The 19,951-nt window shown below is 37.9% G+C and overlaps 2 protein-coding genes, 1 non-coding gene and 1 pseudogene across 4 annotated transcripts; 1 reads left to right on the top strand and 3 right to left on the bottom strand.

The window, feature by feature from the left end:
• The first annotated feature begins 339 nt into the window (after positions 1-339).
• LOC137722261 (cationic amino acid transporter 6, chloroplastic-like) lies at positions 340-5,023 on the top strand. The gene is made up of 5 exons (XM_068461229.2): positions 340-880; positions 1,000-1,219; positions 3,029-3,359; positions 3,554-3,782; positions 4,467-5,023. Exons 1-5 carry the CDS (start codon positions 463-465, stop codon positions 5,021-5,023), a joined length of 1,755 nt encoding a protein of 584 aa, XP_068317330.2. The 5' UTR covers positions 340-462.
• Positions 5,024-10,860: 5,837 nt separating this feature from the next.
• LOC137723284 (uncharacterized) lies at positions 10,861-12,731 on the bottom strand. The gene is made up of 2 exons (XM_068462440.2): positions 11,331-12,731; positions 10,861-11,118 (listed from the first exon to the last, which is right to left on the bottom strand). The coding sequence occupies exon 1, from the start codon at positions 12,420-12,422 to the stop codon at positions 11,367-11,369; it is 1,056 nt and encodes a 351-aa protein (XP_068318541.2). The 5' UTR covers positions 12,423-12,731; the 3' UTR covers positions 10,861-11,118; positions 11,331-11,366.
• Positions 12,732-12,859: 128 nt separating this feature from the next.
• TRNAW-CCA (transfer RNA tryptophan (anticodon CCA)) lies at positions 12,860-12,931 on the bottom strand. The gene has a single exon. It is a non-coding gene; the product is annotated as a tRNA-Trp (tRNA).
• A 2,612-nt stretch (positions 12,932-15,543) lies between these two features.
• LOC137723282 (phospho-2-dehydro-3-deoxyheptonate aldolase 1, chloroplastic-like) lies at positions 15,544-18,455 on the bottom strand (annotated as a pseudogene). The gene is made up of 4 exons (XR_015961968.1): positions 17,901-18,455; positions 16,407-16,752; positions 16,015-16,260; positions 15,544-15,905 (listed from the first exon to the last, which is right to left on the bottom strand). The product of XR_015961968.1 is annotated as a phospho-2-dehydro-3-deoxyheptonate aldolase 1, chloroplastic-like (transcript).
• Between the last annotated feature and the right edge of the window lie 1,496 nt (positions 18,456-19,951).

Below are 19,951 nucleotides of genomic sequence, written 5' to 3'. Positions count from 1 at the left end.
TAACGGAAGACTTGACAAAAAACTGAGCACAATGACATTCTAGGATTTATACAATTGAGTCCATTTAGTGAGATAAAACTTTGTTATTGTTGTCGTCTCTCCTATAACACAAAGAACCAGATCTTTGGGGACTACTTATTGGGACACTCAAAAGATGTTTGCGTGTGTGTGTGTGTATCTAGTTGTAGTCTAGTGTACTGGACGTGTGTGCCTATTAGAGAGAGAGAGAGAGAGAGAGAGAGAGAGAGAGGAGGGTTTAACGGTCATTTTAATAAGTCCATGGAAAACTTGGTGCATGCTTTCACTAAAGGTTGGGACACTCATTTGGGTTCTCACATTTCGACCTTTAGTGAAAGAATCAAGCAATAGACCATTTCCCAAATGCATATTTAAACCCTTCATACCCAGCTGTCCCATGGAAGCCAAAGCACTTAACTAATTGTAAGTTGTAGCACAAAAAGCATGGCTACCACCACCAGCCAAAGTACAGCACCCAGCAACAGCACCACCGCTGCCGCCGCCATTTGCTTCTTCAAGTATCTTCATTCGCTGTCCCAAACACCCCACAGGCTTAGGAGGAGAATGCTTGCAACGTGGACCCCAGACGAAGAGCTGAACCAAGTGAGGCAAAGGTCAGGGGCAGACATGAAAAGGAAACTCAAGTGGTATGATCTGGTGGCCCTTGGCGTTGGGGGAATGCTTGGTGTTGGAGTCTTTGTCACAACTGGCCCTGTCGCCCGTCAGACTGCTGGCCCTTCCGTGTTCATTTCCTATATCATTGCAGGAATATCAGCCCTACTTTCTTCCTTGTGTTACGCTGAATTTTCTGTCCAAATCCCAGTTGCCGGTGGTGCCTTTAGTTATATCCGATTGACCTTCGGTACGTACATACGTTTGAACATTTAAGTAATTGTCTAGGTCCATGATACTAGCTAAAATATATATAGTCAATATTTCTTCGTTTTCTTCTTTGTTAATTACCTTCATTTCTATATGAAGGAGAATTTGTTGGTTACTTTGCCGGGGCTAATATACTCATGGAGTACGTATTGTCGAACGCGGCTGTTGCCAGAAGCTTTACTGAGTATTTATCCTCTGCATTTGGAGAAAATCCAAGGACATGGAGGGTAGAAGTGAATGGTTTGGTAAAGGGATATGATATGTTGGACTTCCCGGCTGTTGCTCTTATTCTTCTTCTCACTCTCTGCCTTTGCCATAGGTTACATCTCTTCCTATAATTTTTTTTCTGAAAATATGACTTTAATCCTTCAAATTTAAATTTTTCCATATAAAACTTGACATAATTTTTGTACTCAAAAAGAACCCAGTGACTAGGATCCACCTAAGTGAATTCATTAATTACATATTACTTTACACATTTTACATTTTTAAATGCCTAAAATACCCTTATTGCATATTTGATGTGCACAATTAATTCTATGCAAATTGTAAGAAGAGAGTTAATGATTTTTCAAAAAGAAAAATAAGACATTAATGTTAAAAAAAATTCATTGCATATTAATATCAAATATGAGAATTGTTGGCTTAATTCTATGTATCTGGCATTATGAGTTTATATATATATATTTTACCAAAAAAAAAAAACCCTAATATATGTAATAATACATAAAATAAAAAAAAGTAATTTACCTACCATGTACAAAAATGTTATTTGATTCAAAATGTGTATATATATATATATGTGTGTGTGTGTGTGTATTTATATAATCAAACCATATTAATTTACCTACCTACTATTTGAAATGTTCATTTCCAATGATGCAAAATATTGTATACCAACAACAAACATTGCATAAAATTAGGAATTGGATCATGCTTTTGATTTTATCTTTTACCTACAAACAATCATTTACATATTACTTTATATATTTTTACCAAAAAAAAAGTCCCTAGTAGGCTAATATATGTAATAATTCATGGAAAATAATTTACCTACCATGTATACAAAAATGTTATTTAATTCAAAATATATAATCTAGGTTTTCTCAAAAAAAAAAAAGAAAAAAAAAAGCAGATATATATATATATATATATATATATAATCTAGGTGTAGTATATATATATTTTTATATAATTGGAACAAATTAATTTACCTACCCACAAATTATTTCCAATAATTTACCTACAAAAAACTATACCCCGTGTGTAATATAATATCTTTTTTTCACTAATACATGGAGAATAATTTACCCATAACAAGAAGAAATATAATTTGATGTATTATATTGAAAAATATTTATGTCATAGCTATGTTTATACAACATTAAAACGTGCCTAATATATGTAACAATACATGAAAAATAATTTACCTACAAGTTAGAGAAGTGTTATTTGATTCAAAATATATAATACGGATTTAGTATAATTTTTTTTTTTAATAATTGGAACAAATTAACTTACTTCCCAATTAATGAAAAATATATATATCACAAAAAGGTAAATTTTTGGTGTGATATGGATACAATTAATGCAATATAACAATTTATATATTTTATTTCACTTTTTCTACAACTTTTAATTTGGAATAAATTTAGGGATTTGGGAAAATGGCATGGGTGTAAATAAATTGTATTAGTAGGTCAATAGTGTTCTGATATGGCTACAGATTTAAATTTGGACTTTTATTGGACGTTTATATGTAAATGGGTTTTTATCTAGGAATCATGAATTGTAAGGGCTGAAGTCTAAAGCACCCTAAATTTTTTTCCTTCCTTCTGAAATATATTATTCTACCTCATTATATTCTTACTTTACTGTAATATTTTCAGAATCTATGTGCCCATCATTTTGCAACTGGCTAGAACTTTTTAGTGTATTTTACACTAAAAAAAGTCCAAAAATTTATCACTTACCAAATATATTTTCTAGTATATTATCATCATTGCACATTGATAATAATTTCCCAAGTGTTATTGGGTTCACAAGTGATGGTATCTTTAATTTGTTTGAGTGAATCTTGAAAATGATGGGTGATTTATATCAATTTCTTTTTGGATTAACACTGCAGCACAAAGGAAAGCTCTCTCTTGAACCTAATTATGACAGTCTTCCATGTAGTTTTCTTTGGATTTATTATAATTGCTGGCTTCTGCAATGGGACTTCCAAAAACTTGGTGAAGCCTAAAGGAATTGCGCCGTATGGTGTTAGAGGTGTTCTTGATGGGGCAGCTAGGGTTTACTTCAGCTATATCGGCTATGACTCGGCTTCAACCATGGCGGAAGAGATCCAAAACCCTTTGACGAGCTTGCCAGTTGGAATCATTGGTTCCGTTGTCATCACCTCTGTGCTCTATTGCCTCATGGCCTTGTCCTTGTGTTTGATGGTTCCTTACAACAAGGTAAGTAACACGTTTTGTTTAAAAAGAGTACTATACGCAAGTGGTGGATTTGCTCTGGTGGATAGTGCTTTTATCTTCAACACACTGCGTCTAAGTTCTAAATTCTCCCCCTTTTTAGTCTAGCTTAGAGTAGTATTTTTGCTGCATTTCTAATGAAGATTTGGAGTTCATCGTTGAAATGCATGGATTGACAGATAACAGAGGATGTGGCATTTTCAAATGCATTCAAAGAGATTGGTTGGGAATGGGCAAGCAATGTGGTAGGGGCAGGTGCAAGCTTGGGGATTGTTGCTTCACTTTTAGTAGCAATGTTAGGCCAAGCAAGGTACCTTTGTGTCATTGGAAGGGCCCGGCTGGTGCCCTCATGGTTAGCCAAGGTCCATCCTTCAACAGGCACTCCATTGAATGCCACCCTTTTCTTGGGTAATTTCCTAAATCTTTGCATGCGCGCGCGTGCGCACACGTATATATGACTTATAATTGCTTTACGTCTCTATAATCTTCTTCCCGTACAATAAGGAAATGTCAGATTTTTCTTGAGAAAATTGGAGCACATTGTTTCTCAAATTTTGGATCAACAGAAGCTTTAGTCTCTGAATTACAAATTCGTGAGTATTAGTTTTTGAAACGTGTCATAAAGTTGAAAAGTGGTTCTTCTGGGTAACGCGGTTAGAACTCATGTTCAAAATAAATGGTTTAAGGGGAAAAATAAGGGACAAAAGTTCGAATGGGTTTACCCAAAAATGATCATTGCTACCCATTGTGACAAGTTTAAAGATCAATACTCATGGATTTTGAGTTTAAGGACCAGTACTCAAATTTTTTTCCTTTTCTTCATGTGATAGAGGAGAAAGGAGAGGTTAAAATTATGTATAATTGGCACATACAAAAATTCCTCCGATGAAGATTAGACGATTGTCTGAGTTAAATTTTATGATCAAAATTGACGTCTTAAACACTCACAAGTAATGATCTTGATTTGATTTTTGAAGTGTTGAAAATGCACCCTTTAATAATACAAAATTATAAACAGTTCAAAGAAAAAAAGAGAGCAGAAAACTAAACAAACTGATGGATCCTTTTCTCTCCTATATATATATGATTCAGGACTTTGTACAGCATCAATTGCGCTCTTTACCGACCTCGAAATAGTGATTGAAATGATCTCCATCGGCACGCTCTTGGTGTTCTACCTTGTGGCCAATGCTCTCATTTACCGGCGATACGTGATCATCAACAAAAACTCTCCATTTCAAACTCTCTTGTTCCTCTTCCTCCTCTCGTCTAGTGCTATTGGCTTTTCCATGTCATTGAAGTTTAAGCGACAACGGTGGGGACTACCACTTTTCGGGTTGTCTACGATCATCATCATTTCCTTCTTCAACTACGCAGTTCCTTGTGTTCGCCATCATATAGGGTGGTCAATGCCATTCATGCCATGGCCTGCTGCACTGGCCATTTTCCTTAATGTGTTCCTCATGACCACGCTGAAGAAGTTCTCGTTCGAACGGTTTGCTTTATGGGCATGTTTCATAACATTGTTCTATCTGTTCTATGGTGTTCACTCAACTTATCAGGCAGAGAAGATGGGGAGCAGTGAGGATAAAGTGAATCCAAGCTCAGCTGTGCAGCAAACTAAGCTAGACAATATGCAAGTACTTTGACTAATCATTAATATATATATATATATATATTTTTTTTTTTATTTTATTTTTTTTTTCTCTTTTGCTTCCTATAGCAGTTTTTGTGGTGTATGAGTTTGGGTTTAGGATTTCCAATCAAGTAAAAGGGAATTTCAATGAAGCAGAATGGAACGTCATTCGCCCGTCCAAGACATATACAAGGAAGGCAACCTGCATTTGGATCCCACACCCGCCTATTTTGGAGGACTCGAATGAAGGTAGTGATCGCCTTGTGTGTGTCTTGAGCGGACTTGACATACAAGGGAAGCCCCTAGCCAAGAAATTTTTTTTTTTTTTTCGTGCGGCTTTCCATTTTTGCTTCATCTGTTACTATCATCACATAAACTCTTAATGGGAGTGAAAAAAGATGATTGAGTTCATTCAGCAAGTAAATGGACACACCAAACCCTAAACCTCATGGTCCATTGAAAAGTCAACTTTTCATGTTTTAAACGTTTGCTAAAATTTTTCCAATAACGAAGGCACTTTTATGCTTTGTCTGTCCTACATGGATGGTAGAGGTACTCTTATTCGGAACGGATTTATTATTGTCACCGTTGCGTCAAGGTTATAATAAAACAAGAATGTGTGCAAGTTTTTTCAACACATGACATTGTATTATTGGATTGAGATGTAAAAAATGGAAAGCCGCATGAAAAAAAGAAAAAATTTATTTGAACTCTTATAACCTCTTTCTACACCCAACTTACTGTTGACACCTACATTATTTTTAATTAAAGATTTAATATTTCTTTAAATCCATATTTGCTACCTAAACCACCCTCATAAACTCAATTCAAAATATATATTTACCTTTACACCCATTCCTTACCAATTTTCTCGGTGAACTTGGACTTCGCGAGCTTCTTGATCACCTTACTTCGGGGGTTTGCTATTGCAAGCTGATTGATCAGAAGAAAGAATAAAACATAAGCTCATGATCAAACAAAAATATGAACTATATCAAACAGAACTAGTCTACCATAATATCATACCTTGAGACACTTTCTATCTACATTTTTCTGGACCTCTTCAAGCTTGGTGATCCCGCTAGTATCGATGCTTAACAACTGTAACTTGATTTTAATTTTAGCATTAGACTCGTAGTAAAGCTTAATGGCAGATATCGTAAAAGTTTAATTTGTGCCGTTGCAGATTGATCACTTACTGCCAATATGTATTATAACATAGTGTAAGCTTGTTTCTCCAAAAGATTTTATTTTATCTTCCTCCTCATGTACCACTTTGAGATCCTGTGAACCAGATTTTGAGCATAGATTAAATCTTTGTCCCGTTGACTACGTTGTTTTCATATATCGATATCTAACTTGTATTTTATTACCTTCCCCTTAAATAGTTTGCATTACCAAAAGTAGATATTGGTGCATCAATTTGAAGAATAAGAACTCATGCAATATTATTCACAACATATGATCAATGCTTCTACAAATTGACAATGGGGTCTCATCACCAGACAAAGAGGATACTTGACATCTCCTTTCATCACCATGACATTCAAGGTCATGGCTCCTCTGTTTGCTATTTATCCAAGGCGTTTGACTTCTATTGGAATTCTTCTTTTGTCAAGTTTGAAGATTAAGCTATACTTCCTCAAGATGAAATAGATATTGAGCCTTATATGCTTGGAAAGTTTTGGATGTCTAGTTTATGAAGAGTTTTACGGTTCATGATTCGGATTTTTCTAAAAGATGTTATTGCTATTTTTAGTGCAAACAACACATAATGATGATTTCTTACGAATAAATGGCTCAGATAAATGTTGATTAATTGCATGATGAAAGTAGGATAAACATTGCGTGAAAATAGAGTTTGATTATTGGGATGTGCGTTTATTGATACATTTTGATTTTATTGTTAATTTCATCTTGTACTTGGTGATAATTATGGAATAGAGTAAAAAAATAAAATTCACAATTAAAATTTAAGTTGGGTGTAGAAAGAGGTTACATGATCGAGTTCAAATAAAATTTCCCCACTAAAAATAAAGGAAAAATATAAGGAGAGAAAAGGGAAAGCAGAAATTGGAAGGCAAACTATAAGAATGTATTAATTAAACAACAATTTGAAGGTGAAAACAATTTAAACTTGTTCAGCTGGTGGATTCACCATGGCAATCCATCCTTTTGGGGCCTGAAAAAACTCACAGAGGCATTTCAGCCTCCTCCTAGCCACCATCGTGCGATTCAGCAACTCCATGAATCAAACTCAAGACATACCGTGTGAAATACGGACCGGGAATACGTCATCACCATTGGGCCACCCCGTGGTGGTTAAGTTAAACTTGTTTCAAGCTTTGGCTTTTCGTTCCATTTTGTAAACCATTATATGTACCCATCCTTCTTCTATCCTTAATCTCTATTTGGTTATCAAGTGAAAGTTAAAGAGCAACTCCACCCTCCCAATCCCTCTTGCAATTGGTGATTCAATCCCTCTACCTCAATAAAAGTTGCTCCAGCCAGTCCAAACAAGTCGGACTATAGTGAAAAGCAAGAGGCACGACTACTCACTCAAGCCAAAATCGCCCAACCCAATGCCTAAGGCAGTTTGACGTCACTCACGTTATAATTTTTTTGTGCTTGCGCACACGCGAGTCATCCAACAAAATCAAGGAGGCAGACCCATGCTGCATATTCTTTAAAACGTGAGAGATTTCGGATTGTTACGGTCATGTGAACGATCGACCATAAATTCATTTTTTGGCTTTATAAATTTTAAAAAAAAAAATTCGTCTTTTTCACATGGCAAAATCTGGTCACTGAATAGATTGTGCCACATGACACAATCTATTCACCAAGACACTAAGAGCATTTCCAGTGTGGGAACCCTCCTCCCCCCCCCCCAGGCAATACACTATGTTATCCATCCAGTGAACAGTAACTGCCTTTAATGAACAGTAATCGTCTTTTGCATCTTCACCGTTGCACTTCAATAGCCTTGGCAATAGGCAAGAAAATATTAGTATTTTTTTTATTTATAAAATAATACAAAATAATTTTATTTGTAATTTCGGATAAGATTTTTAATCGTTCTCGTTGCGCCACGTGTCATTATCTGAAAGGTTATAAAATAATACAAAATAATTTTATTTGTAATTTCGGATAAGATTTTTAATCATTGTCGTTGCGCTACATGTCATAAAATCCGAAAAAACAATTATTGGTGATGGATTTCCGAAAAGATAATTATTGGTGTGTTTAAATGTCTTTCGAATAAAGATTCTCTTATTATAAATAAATTACCAAATTAAATAAATAGACTCTTAATTTAAATAAAGTACTAAAATCAATAAATTGGAAACAACATAAAGTACTCTATTCAATAAATAAGAAATTACAACCCAAAGTGATTGGAAAATTATGGGCTCCGATTACAAAAAGTACTCTATTCATCATCACTTAACTAATTTGTGGTGCTAGGATGATCTTCTCTTGCTCTCGCTTCTCTTGCACGCCTCCTTTGCACCACTTCCGCTTTCTCCGACTTCTAAAAATATTTAGAATTTGGAGACTTCCCTTCTAAAGGTGTGTTCTTAATGTCACGATCTCGTTGAGCCATTCTTTCTTCTCTAACCTGTTCCCTTTCTTGCCTAAGTAGCTCTCTTTCTCTCTCTCATTAGCTTGAAATGCTTTCTCAACAACTGCAGCTTTTGCCTTATCTCTAGCCCTATCAGCCTCAAATTTCTTCATTTCTCGCACCAAAGTCAATTCACCTTGGCGAGCAAGTTCTTCCATATACTTTGCATAATCATTCTTGGAAGCACTCCCTTTTCTCTTTGAAGCCTTCTTACCTTGAGGCCTAATTGGATAACGGGTCGATCCCGACGCTTGTTCAGGGGGGGCGTTTCGGGCACTTCTTCTACTTCATCTTCATGAACATGCGAGGCATGATTGGGTGTAGAGTGTAGAGGGATGTTGTTCATGAAAACTTTTGGACCGACAAGCACAACTTTGAATTTAGGACAATCTTTGACAATATTCCAACATTCCCACCGGTTGAATGATTTGTTTTTGCTTTTGGTTTTGGCACCATACCAAGCTTGTGCTTGAAGTTGCTACACAATGCGGGATAAGAAATAATTATAATGAAAGTAGGTAACAAATAAATAATAAAAACAAATAATTATAATGAAAGTAGGTAACAAATAAATAATACAAACAAATAATTATAAAGTAAATTTGGGTATAGTACAAACAAATAAATAATATATTGTTACCTGATCCGCGTAATTTTCCCCACTTCGAAGATTAGTAGTAGCTTGTGCCAATGCGTCTCTCCACATACTAAATGATTGGCTAAGTAATTTCCAACGATTGGACATCGATTCTTTGGTTCTTTTCTCACCCATTTTCTCAAGATAATTGTTAAGAATAAGACTCCACATTTCTAGCAATTGCATCTCATTACCCGTAAGTGAACTATGAGTAACTTCAAGCCAGCTAGTACACAACGCAACATCTTCAAGAAGCGTCTAATTCGTACCTGCATTAGTAGTCATTTTGTTGAAAAAAATTGGATTGAAACTTTAAGAGAAAGATAGGAATGTGGTTGAAAGTAGTTGAGAAAATATGAAATTGTGGTGTAAGGTAGATGATAATGAGAAGGTATTTATAGAAAAGTAAAAACAATTTTTTTTAAAATTTTTCAAATTTTTTTTTGGATTTTTATTCATTTTTTATAATTTTAAAATTTTTTTTATTCAACTAATTAATCTCTGCCGTTGGATTTAAAAAAAAATTGAATTCCAACACTCCAGATTATGCCACGTGGCATAACGGTAACATTTCTGAATTTTAAAACTATTTTTTCTTTTTTTATTTATTTATGAAGGAGAAATAGTATCAACCGTTGATCTCAGATCCAACTGTTGATATTAAATAAGATTTTTTAATTTTTTTTACCGTTGCAAATTTGATGGTCCACATTTTCTTGCCGTTGAGATCCAACGGACCATGGGAAGCCACGTGGCTTTCCAACGGTAACAATTTGAAACTGCACCGCGGGCCCCATTCGCTGAAAACATGTCGGGTGACGCGCCCCCACACGTGGGTGTAGTGCACATGCCTGACAAAAAAAAATAAAAAAAGGGGCTGACGCTTAGCTGACGTCAGCCTTGCGTCAGATAGCCTTCGGGCTCACAGGCTGGCAATTCGTGACAGGATTGGTGCTCGGGCCTACCCTCTCCCTCGGGCTCCCACACGCTGGAGTCAATAGGCCGGGCTCTCGGGCCCTGTTTGCTGGCCTATCCCCCGAGCAAAAGCCAATGCTAGAAGTGCTCTAATTGCCTTAGGTCAATAGCCCAAGCAGTAATTACCGCGGAAGGGTAGAGTAGCTCTAAGACGTGGTCATTGTCCAGCCATTCGAAAATTTTGGGTTTCAAATCAGGTCGGGCCAAGTTCGTTGGGGCTGATCAGATTGGACTCCAAAAGTTGAAAACCAGCCTTTTGGAAAATTTCAATTCTAATAGATTTAACCGAAAATTGAGAGGCATGGTTAGCTTTGAATTTGGACATGATATAGGTTAAGCTTTGGATTTCGGTTGTTGGATCAGATGGATTGAAGAATATCAGACAGAAATTAAAAAAGATGTGTGGATACCCCTTTGGCCAATTGTTTATTAAATTGAGGTTATTTTTGTCATTTTGGTTCTTATTTAATAAAATTTTATGAAATTATTAAAATGATTGATGGAAATCAAATTCAGGGACCACTTCTATTAATTTCAAATATAAAATATCAGAGACCAAAATGAAGAGTTAGGCCTCTTATGGACCATTTTGGCTAAAAAGCCGGAGAGATCGTTACCATAATATTCTCTAATATATGAAACGAACGGAAACGCATTGCGGAAACAACCCAAATGGTATTGACTAGCTTGCAAGCAAAGCAAGCATATATGATATAATACAAGAGAAACAAATCTCTCTCAATCTCAGGTGTGCTTCGACTCCCAGTATCCGATCGAAACACGAAATCTTTTCACCGTTGGAAGATTAAATAAAAGCCCTTTGCCAGAGATGCCGCTCAAATTGGCTGATAGGTCACATAACTCCACAAATCTACCAACTCACAAGTTCCCAACTTTGAATTAGTGAATCAACGTATAAGTCAAAAGAAATCTTCCATAGTTTCTCATCATCCTACAAAACGCAATCCCTTTCTTCTTCAAGGCACATAATCCTCCTACATTATATATTTCGTACTTCTAATTTGCCTACACAATACAAAACATATATCCTAAATCATCCATTAATCTTAAAAGCAAACTTACAGAAACAAGTCTCCGCTCAGCTCTCCAATCTCCTTTCTACGATTCGTCCTTCATCTTCTTCTTCTTCTTCTTGGTTTCCCACAATGCCTTCACACAAGCATCCACCATCTGCTTCTGTGACTCCATTATCAGCTGATTTTGCTTCATCTCCATCTTCATTCTCATCTTCGCCATCTCCCCCGCCATCTCCATCTTCCTCTTCTCCATCTTCACAAACACTTCTCCCAGAAACTCTATGGAAGACGCCATCGCTTCAATCGGATCATCCGCCCCTTTCCCGGATGAACTCCCACCCAAATCTTTTAAACCAATACCATTAGAATGCAAACCGCCTCCAAATTTCTGATTAAATCCACACCTTGAACCAACTCCATTGCTGCCACTGCACTTCGAGATAAGCTTGGGATTAAACTTCTCGTTACTTTTACCAAAACCCTTGATCCTAAAATCTGAAGGCCCCAAATTCCTATCCCCCAATGATTTTACAGGAAACCCGCTACCACCATCACTTCCTCGACTACCATATCGATCATAACCAGCTGAAACTCCTGAATTCGGACCTCGAACAGGATCTTTGACCCCAAACCCACCTCCGAATCCGGCACATTTTGGTGTTGTCTCATCTGGGTCACTCAAATTTTGATCAGAATCAGCTAAGTACCTGTAACTTTCATAATTTCTGACCCGAAACCCCCCTCCATATTGGACACCAATGCGGATTTCCGGATCTGGGTTGGACCCGAAAACCAAAGGAGAGTCGCATTCCAAGTCGATCATGGGCTGAAACAGATCCCAGGCAGAGAAAAAGGGAGCCGGACCCGGGTGTATGGAAACGCGTTCTTTCTCAGTACGAAAGCGCCTCCGGAGCTTCTCCATCTTGTGACGGCACTGTATGGCGGTCTTCGGCGGGGAGACGAGCGGACATCGGTCATTGACAGAGGACGCAACGGAGTCCCAGTCGGCGGATTTGAGATTGGATCGGCCGAGAGCTAACCATCGGTCCTTGTAGAGGGCGATAAGGGCGTGGGATTCGTCGTGGGTCCAGCAGGGCGTTGGGAACTTGCGGGATTTGGGTTCGGCGAGTGAGGACATGGTGGGTTTGGGTTTGGGTCCGGGTTGGGGCGCAGGATAAGGAGGAAGAGGAAGAGGAGAGTGGGGGAGGTGAAAGGAATGGTGGAAGAGGTGGTGGTTGTGGAGGGCATTGTAGTATTAATTAGTTCGGTGCGAGTGGGTAATGCTAATGTGCGCAGGTGGAAGCAGTACGCATGTAGTCCGTCGAGGCTACTACGTACAAGTTACAACTGGAGAGGGTAGGGAGCCACTGCGCCTCCAGGGTGAGGCAGCCCACTACTGTCAACTTCCAAAAGTTGGGGGACAGGCGGTGGTGCCTCAGCCTCTCTCTCTCTCTCCTCTCTCTCTCTCGTTGACGTTTTACAACCTTTTTGCTGACTCTTTCTCTCACTTGAATTGAATTGGGCCTTAAGATGGGCCTCAAAAAATAGACTGAAAAAGTTAAAAAGAGCGCGGTTTGAACCCGACGTGAATCGAACACGCAACCTTCTGATCTGGAGTCAGACGCGCTACCATTGCGCCACGGATCCGATGTTGACAGTTATCTGCACATGTTTGGAAATGACAAATTCTGTTTGTGCTCTTGTAGTGATTTCCCTTTTTTTTTTTTTGTTTTTTTTTTCGGTTAGAATGTTCTTGTATTGTAGTATTTTGCCTCCTTTTGTCAACAATGTAATTTTCCCTCCATGAGATTTGAGATGAGCCTAGTGCATGGGATTCATGGATAAGAGAACTGACTGAACTGACTTATCAAACCAAAGTGCAAAGTTAACTGATGCGATCAACTAATTTAGTCGTTATTTGCATACTTTTGCTTCCTTTAGACCATCTCCAACAATGGGCTAAATGCCAAATTTCCCTCCAAATTTCCCTCCCAAACCATCTCCAACCCATGCTAAAACATTGGGCTAAATGTCAAATGTTAAAGTTGGGCCAAATACCCCCCAGATTTCCACCCCCCCCCCCCCGCGCGACTGGACTCGTTGGCCCAAAGGCCAGTCTCGGCCCGCTCATTCGCGAACGCGCCCCACGCGGAGCGCTTGCAATCCGTGTCCGACAAGGTGGGCCCCGCTGTCAGCGGGTTGTCGGCCACCCAGATGAACTCCAACAGCTATTTTTGCAATCCAACGGTTGCGTTTCAAGAACTGTTGGTTGATCCAATGGTCCAGATTCAAATTTGATTTTTTAAATATGTTATTTTAAAATACATTGAATCCAACGGCTGAGATCAAATATAATCAAATCTAACGGTAAAAAAAAGATCTAACGGCCCAAATTTAAATCTAACGGGTAAAATAATTAAAAAAAATTATTTAACTCAAAATTCACCCAAAAACTATATAAATACCTATGTATTTGTTCAAACATCCACACAAAACTCAAATTTCTCTTACAATTCTTCCAATTTATCTTTCTACCATTTCTTTCCATTTCCAAATTGTTCAACATGGCAAGAGAGCATATTAGAGGTCGTAATTGGACTTGTGAGGAATATGTTGCTCTATGCTTGGCATGGGTTTCTGTTAGCGAATATGGTGCAGTTGGCACTAATCAAAATAAGAAGGTTTTGTGGGATAAAATCATTGCAAAGTTTCAAGAAAACTGCAATGGTAGCAGGCGGGATGGTGGTGGTGTTTATGATCGGTGGAAGACTATCAACAAAGCATGCACTTTATGGAAGGGAAACTTGGAGAGAGCCGTGGTTGACATGGCTAGTGGGAGGAGCGCCATAGAAATTGTGAGTTTTGTTCTTGATATTTTATTTGTCATGTACATAATATTATGTTGCAACTAATTATTTTTATGTATTTTTTGCATAGGGTGACAAAGCAATGGAAATTTACAAGACAAGAGTAACACCAAAAAATCAAGTTTTTAAGTTGCAACATGCTTGGAACATCCTCAAGGATTGTCCGAGGTGGGGAACCGATGCAGACCAACAATGAGGAAGATTATTTCAACGTGAAGCTGCACAGACAAATGCCAGAGATGAAGGTGTTGATGAAGGTGTCGATGAAATGACCCCATCTCCTTCTTTTGCAAGGCCCCCAGGAAGAGATAAGCAAAATGAAGCAAAGAGAAAAGGGAAGTCCCAAGATCTGATGAGTGGACACTTTGATACCGGAATGGCAAAATTGAATGAAACTCATAGCGCTCGCCAAGAAGAAACGGCCCGAATGTGTTTGCAAATGAAGGAAATCTCGGATAGGGAGGAAAATAGGTTTGAAATTGAATTCATGATGAAGGACCTCAGCAAATACACTCCAGAGAGAAAGAAGTTCTTACGTGGTAAGCAAAAGGAAATTATGCGAAAGTCTGCCTCAAGGAGTATGTTTCAAGATGATGAATCTTCTGAACCCTATATCCCAACATTTCAACGAAGTCCATCACCAAGTGAAGATGGTGGATATGATTGTTAAGTTTATGTAGTGTATGAATTATGTGCTTTATTAATTAAGTTTATTAATTATGTGCTTTATTAATTAAGTTTATTAATTGTGGTTTGTGAATTATAATTTATGTCTTATTAATTATCCAATAATTTATGTCTTATGATTCCCCACTTTGATGTAAAATTTTAGTGATTTTTCAATATTTATCGGAATTTAAATTTTTTTAGATTCAAATGTTTATAAAATTAATTTACGACAATCTACGTATTTATTTATTTTTTTTTAAAATTTAATTTAAGAAAAAAAAATAGCCTAAGTTCATTCTTTAATAATCCCGGGCTAAAATTTTAGGCCAAAACGGTTGGAGTAGAAAAGTTGTTTCTAGGCTAAAAGCTAAATTTTCCGGGCTAAAATATTTGGCTTTTAGCTCGACCATTGGAGATGGTCTTAATACAAATATAATGGGAATTTGGTTACGAGTTTTTTGGCATATTAACTTCATATTACGCCACTCTAAAGGAGTACAACATAGTCGTCGTCTTTGGTACAACCACTCAAGGCCACAGGGTACAAGTACAAGCCATGTGTTTTTCAATACAAGCTAGGATGGAGATGGAACCCCATATTCGGCATTCATGTCCATTCTTAATTTCAAATTGTGTTCTTTTTGTTACAAACCACACCAAAAATAGGTGGGGTAACTGCAACTAGTGATTTATTTGTCAAGCTTAACGTAATAACACAACACATGAGGAAAAGAAGAAAATTCCCCTCCCATGATAAAAGTGCAAAAAATTCCAAAATCCCACAAAAATATTTCTGAGACCTTAGAAGTGACACAAAACTATCTCCAAGAAGTGACAAATATATTTCTCAGACTTTAGAACTACCATTGACCTGAAAATCTTTGTTAGATTTTAACCTGTCTTTCCTCAACCAATCTGCTATCAAGAAGGCCAGTTCAAGAGACTGGGATGCATTCAGCTTGGGGTCACAATGTGTGTGGTAGCGAGAGGTCAAGTCACTATCGGTCACAACCTTTGACCCTCCGATGCACTCTGTCACATTCTGCCCAGTCATCTCCAGATGCAAAGAAAGCTCTCAATTCAGCCTGAGCCAAAGCAAACCGCCACCAAGTAATCAGTAAAACGGACTAGCAACTTGCATTGTAATAAAATGTGTAGGATGAACAGAGTTTTATCCACTAGTTGAGTACTTACCCTGATTGCATCAAATGGTCATGTATTAAGCCCACATGGAGCCTTTATGGTGTTGCAGTGCATGGGATCACTGACCCACGTAACGATAAGCCCTGCCTGGCGCATAGCTCTAATCAAATGGGGGAGTTTTTTCCTCATATTTTCCGCCCCCATCCTGGTAATTATTGTCAGTCTACCAGGTTTGTTATGAGGGTTCAAAACTTCACACAATTTGACAAGCTCTGTTGGGTCCATTTTATCACTCACCTGCACGAGTTCAAACATCATTACCTAATTATTAATGGAGACAAACTATTTTGCAACCTTTGTTTTCATCTTACAAAACCATACTAACTACAAATAAAACTCGCATTTTATTGTTTCTTTGAATTCTAAAGTAACAGCCAAATTACCTTAATGCCAAGAGGGTTGGATACACCTCGAAGGAATTCAACATGTGCTCCATCCAATTGTCGAGTCCTCTCGCCTACCCAAAGCATGCGTGCGGAACAGTCATAGTAGTGTCCTATTGTCGAATCCTCTCGAGTCAAGGCCTGCTCGTATAGTAAATGAAGGCATTCATAAGATACCCAAAACTCCACTGTGTTCATTATTGGATTGTCACTAGTAGCCCCAGCAGCATCAAGAAAACCAATAGCTTCATCTACTCTCTGTGCAAGTTCCATGTACTTATCCTCATCCGGGAATAATTTGTTGCAACCAGAAATAAACCTTGTCAATGTGGATACTGAAGTATTATATCACACCAAAAATTTCTAGTAGAGCATGAGAATAAAAAAGATTTGCATCTGGTCATGTAAAACATTGTAGCAAATTTCTAGGTGCTTGACTCCATCAATCACTTCCAGAAGATAAAGAATTTAATTTTCAAACTACACAAGAGAGCTGTAATTTAATTACAAGAACCACATCTTGGCAACTTGTCGCACGCTCCAGAACATGAGGAGGAAAATTGATAATATTTGAGACCACTCATATGGTAATGCTAACTGCTTAAGAAAAGGACAATTGCATGCTTAACGTGTATGTAGCTTTCTGCGTTGGATGGAAATACAAGATGCCTAGAAGTGCAGGCTAATTTGTAGAAAGCCAATAGTTATGGTTGGAAGTATCACATGGAATGGAAGTCAAGATGTGATTTGTTGCAGATACACACCTGTTTCCTTGCTCACTATGTTCTAAGAAGTCCAGATTCCAATCTGAGACTCTTTGCATGGCAGCGTATCCACCAGTGGCAATTGCTCGTTAGAGGAAATGTCAAAACAATGTTACAGTAGTATTTATGGAACATTTATCCCATTCAATGGGGAGTTTCCTGGTAAAAAAAAAAAAAAAAAACAAATAAGACGATCTAAAAACTGGCTTTTGATATTATTAGAAGCATGAAAATGGGAAGGCAGGTTTGCACAAGGGAGTGACATCCTGGGAATTACAGTACCAATTTCTAATGACAAGGGTAGCCGCAAATTGAAATCCTCAGAGTTTAAGTTCGTTCAGTTTAAAGGAATTCCATTAATATCACTGTGCACACATCAAGCCCAAAAGTAGCGTTAGGGAGAAGGATTCACTCAGCAACTTAACAATTCGTGTCATGAAACGAAAACCCAATTAATAAAGTGACCAAAAGTCAAAACTACATCTTTCTTTTTTTTGGGTCATTTTACTCACACTTGCTGAGAAAACTTAAACTAAAACATAAACTAATCCAATGGTAACATAAACTCAATTCCCATTCCTTGCACCAACGTAGTTTAGAATAGAATATTGCTTCGTCAAAAATCAAAACATAAAAGAGAGCAAATTTCAAAAGGGGGAAAATTAAATGCTCAGATAATTAAAAGGAAAACCCAAACAATAATTAATTGGAGAGAAAGAATAAGAAAGGCTAAGAAAGGCGGACCTTGATGACGGGCATTTGGGCACCATAAATGAGAGTAATGGCCATCTGCAAGAAGACCCCGAAGGTGTCTCTGATGTTATTGGCATTGAACTCCTTGAAGCTCTCGGCGTAGTCTCCGCCTTGCAGCAGAAACGCCTCTCCCATTACGGCATTTCCCAGCCACGTCTCTAGCCGCCTCGCCTCTTTGGCGAACACGATTGGCGGGAACGTCTCCAAAGTCGTTAGAACATCCCGAAGCTCGTCTGTGTCCAGGTAAACGGGCAGCTGATGGGCCTGCTTGGATTTCCACGAGTCCAAGGCCCAGAGAGAGTGATGAATGAGTGGCAGTGGTGGGGTTGGGCTTTCTGGTGAGGTGGAGGAGTTTGAGAAGGTTTATGGGTGGTGAGGAGGCAGTGGTACGATGGAGGAAGGGGTTTGGGGCGGCGAGATCAGCAAAGCCTGTGGCTGTAGGTGTCAGAGCCATACCAGGTTTATTCTTCTGTGCTTCAATCAGACTATGATGCTGCTGGATTAATACAAGATTCATCCCTCTTGTCTATCTATTTATTATTTTAATATTATATCCTCATGTGGAATTCTCCTTCAATCCTAAACCCTAAAGAGATCCTCTAAACCCTAATCCTCTTTAGATCTCTTCCACCTAATCTACAAAACCAACACATTCGGGCCTTTAAATTTTGATTCAACAGTTACAAACAGAGGGTCCCTTTAAAAGTTATAATAATTTTAGCCGTTTAATCAAATTTCAAAGATCCGAATTAGTTGATTAGATGGATTCAGTGGAAGAGATCTAGAGATGATCTATTTCCCTAAATCCTAATCCAATTCTTCACCTTCACACAATAGTCGAGTTGCCGCATGGCATCCTTGCTGAGAGACACATCATGTATGCTAAGGTGGTAGTTTCAAAACCAATCATGTGATGCCACGTAAAAAATTTAAATATGTAACAACGCGTGGTAGATTTAAAAGGCCACTTTGGTATTCCCCTTTCATAGCATTCCTTCCCATGAATATGCATTAAAGAGCAAAATCTCTAATACTTTCGTTCCATTATTTAAATAAGAAAGTGTTTCTAGCAGCAGTAGGTAAAGGATAAAACTACCTCAAATATAAGTATATATTTTAGTTAAATATCAGAGTACGCGACCAACAAAATTACAAAATAATAAGAATATTATTAAATAAATAAGAATGCTGAAACGGCTACAAAACTTGAAGAGACTACATTGTGACTAACTTGATTTTCAAACTATATTACAAGCAATATTTATAGAGAACTAAACCTAAGAAATCCTAACTCGGATGGGCTAGGCCCAAATCCTAAACTAACAAGCAAAACCTTGATACACGACATGAGCAGATGTGGATGCAAGCTTTATTATGCTAATTTCTGATGCCAATTCTAATCCAAATTTCCTTCAGTGCAAGTGCAGGATTCCAAATGCCAATGTCAGTGCAAGATTCCAAATGCCAATGTCAATGCAAGATTCCAGTGCTAGTGCAAGATTCTCATGCCAGTGCCAGTGCAAGATTTCCATGCCAATTGTGAGCTTGTGAACGAACATGAACAAACAAGCTAAAAACCCAACTTTCGCAACGTCACTCGAGTGGTCACCAATCCAAGCACTTGAACGATTGTTGCGACAAGCAATAACAGACAAACCAAACAACATCAACAAACTCATTATGGGACTCTAAACCAAGCCCAGCAGTAGCTTCAAACAACAAGTGGGGCCCAAAGACTTCAAACAAACCAAGTAGCCCAAAAAACTAGAAAGCCAACCAATTTTTTTTTGTCCTTTACCTGTATGGGCCTCAAACCAATTTTTTCTTTTTCCTTTTTCTTGTTTCTTCCTATTTTTTTTTTTTTCCTTTTATTCCGTTCTCCTTTTTCCTCTTTTTGGTTTATAGCGACACAGACTTACGAGTTATTCCCGCAGGTTACAACAACAACATTCAAGGGTTCAGAAGCAATGTCAGTGCAAGTGGTTTCACCAAATCCAGTGCGACTGGGGAGGTGCAGACCAGAGCAGT

This window comes from Pyrus communis, chromosome 4, assembly GCF_041283825.1.
Source record: "Pyrus communis isolate YQ-2024b chromosome 4, ASM4128382v1, whole genome shotgun sequence".
Classification (NCBI taxonomy): Eukaryota; Viridiplantae; Streptophyta; class Magnoliopsida; order Rosales; family Rosaceae; genus Pyrus; species Pyrus communis.
The sequence above is the reverse complement of the archived record's forward strand: the minus strand, read 5'-3'. Positions and strand labels throughout refer to the sequence as shown.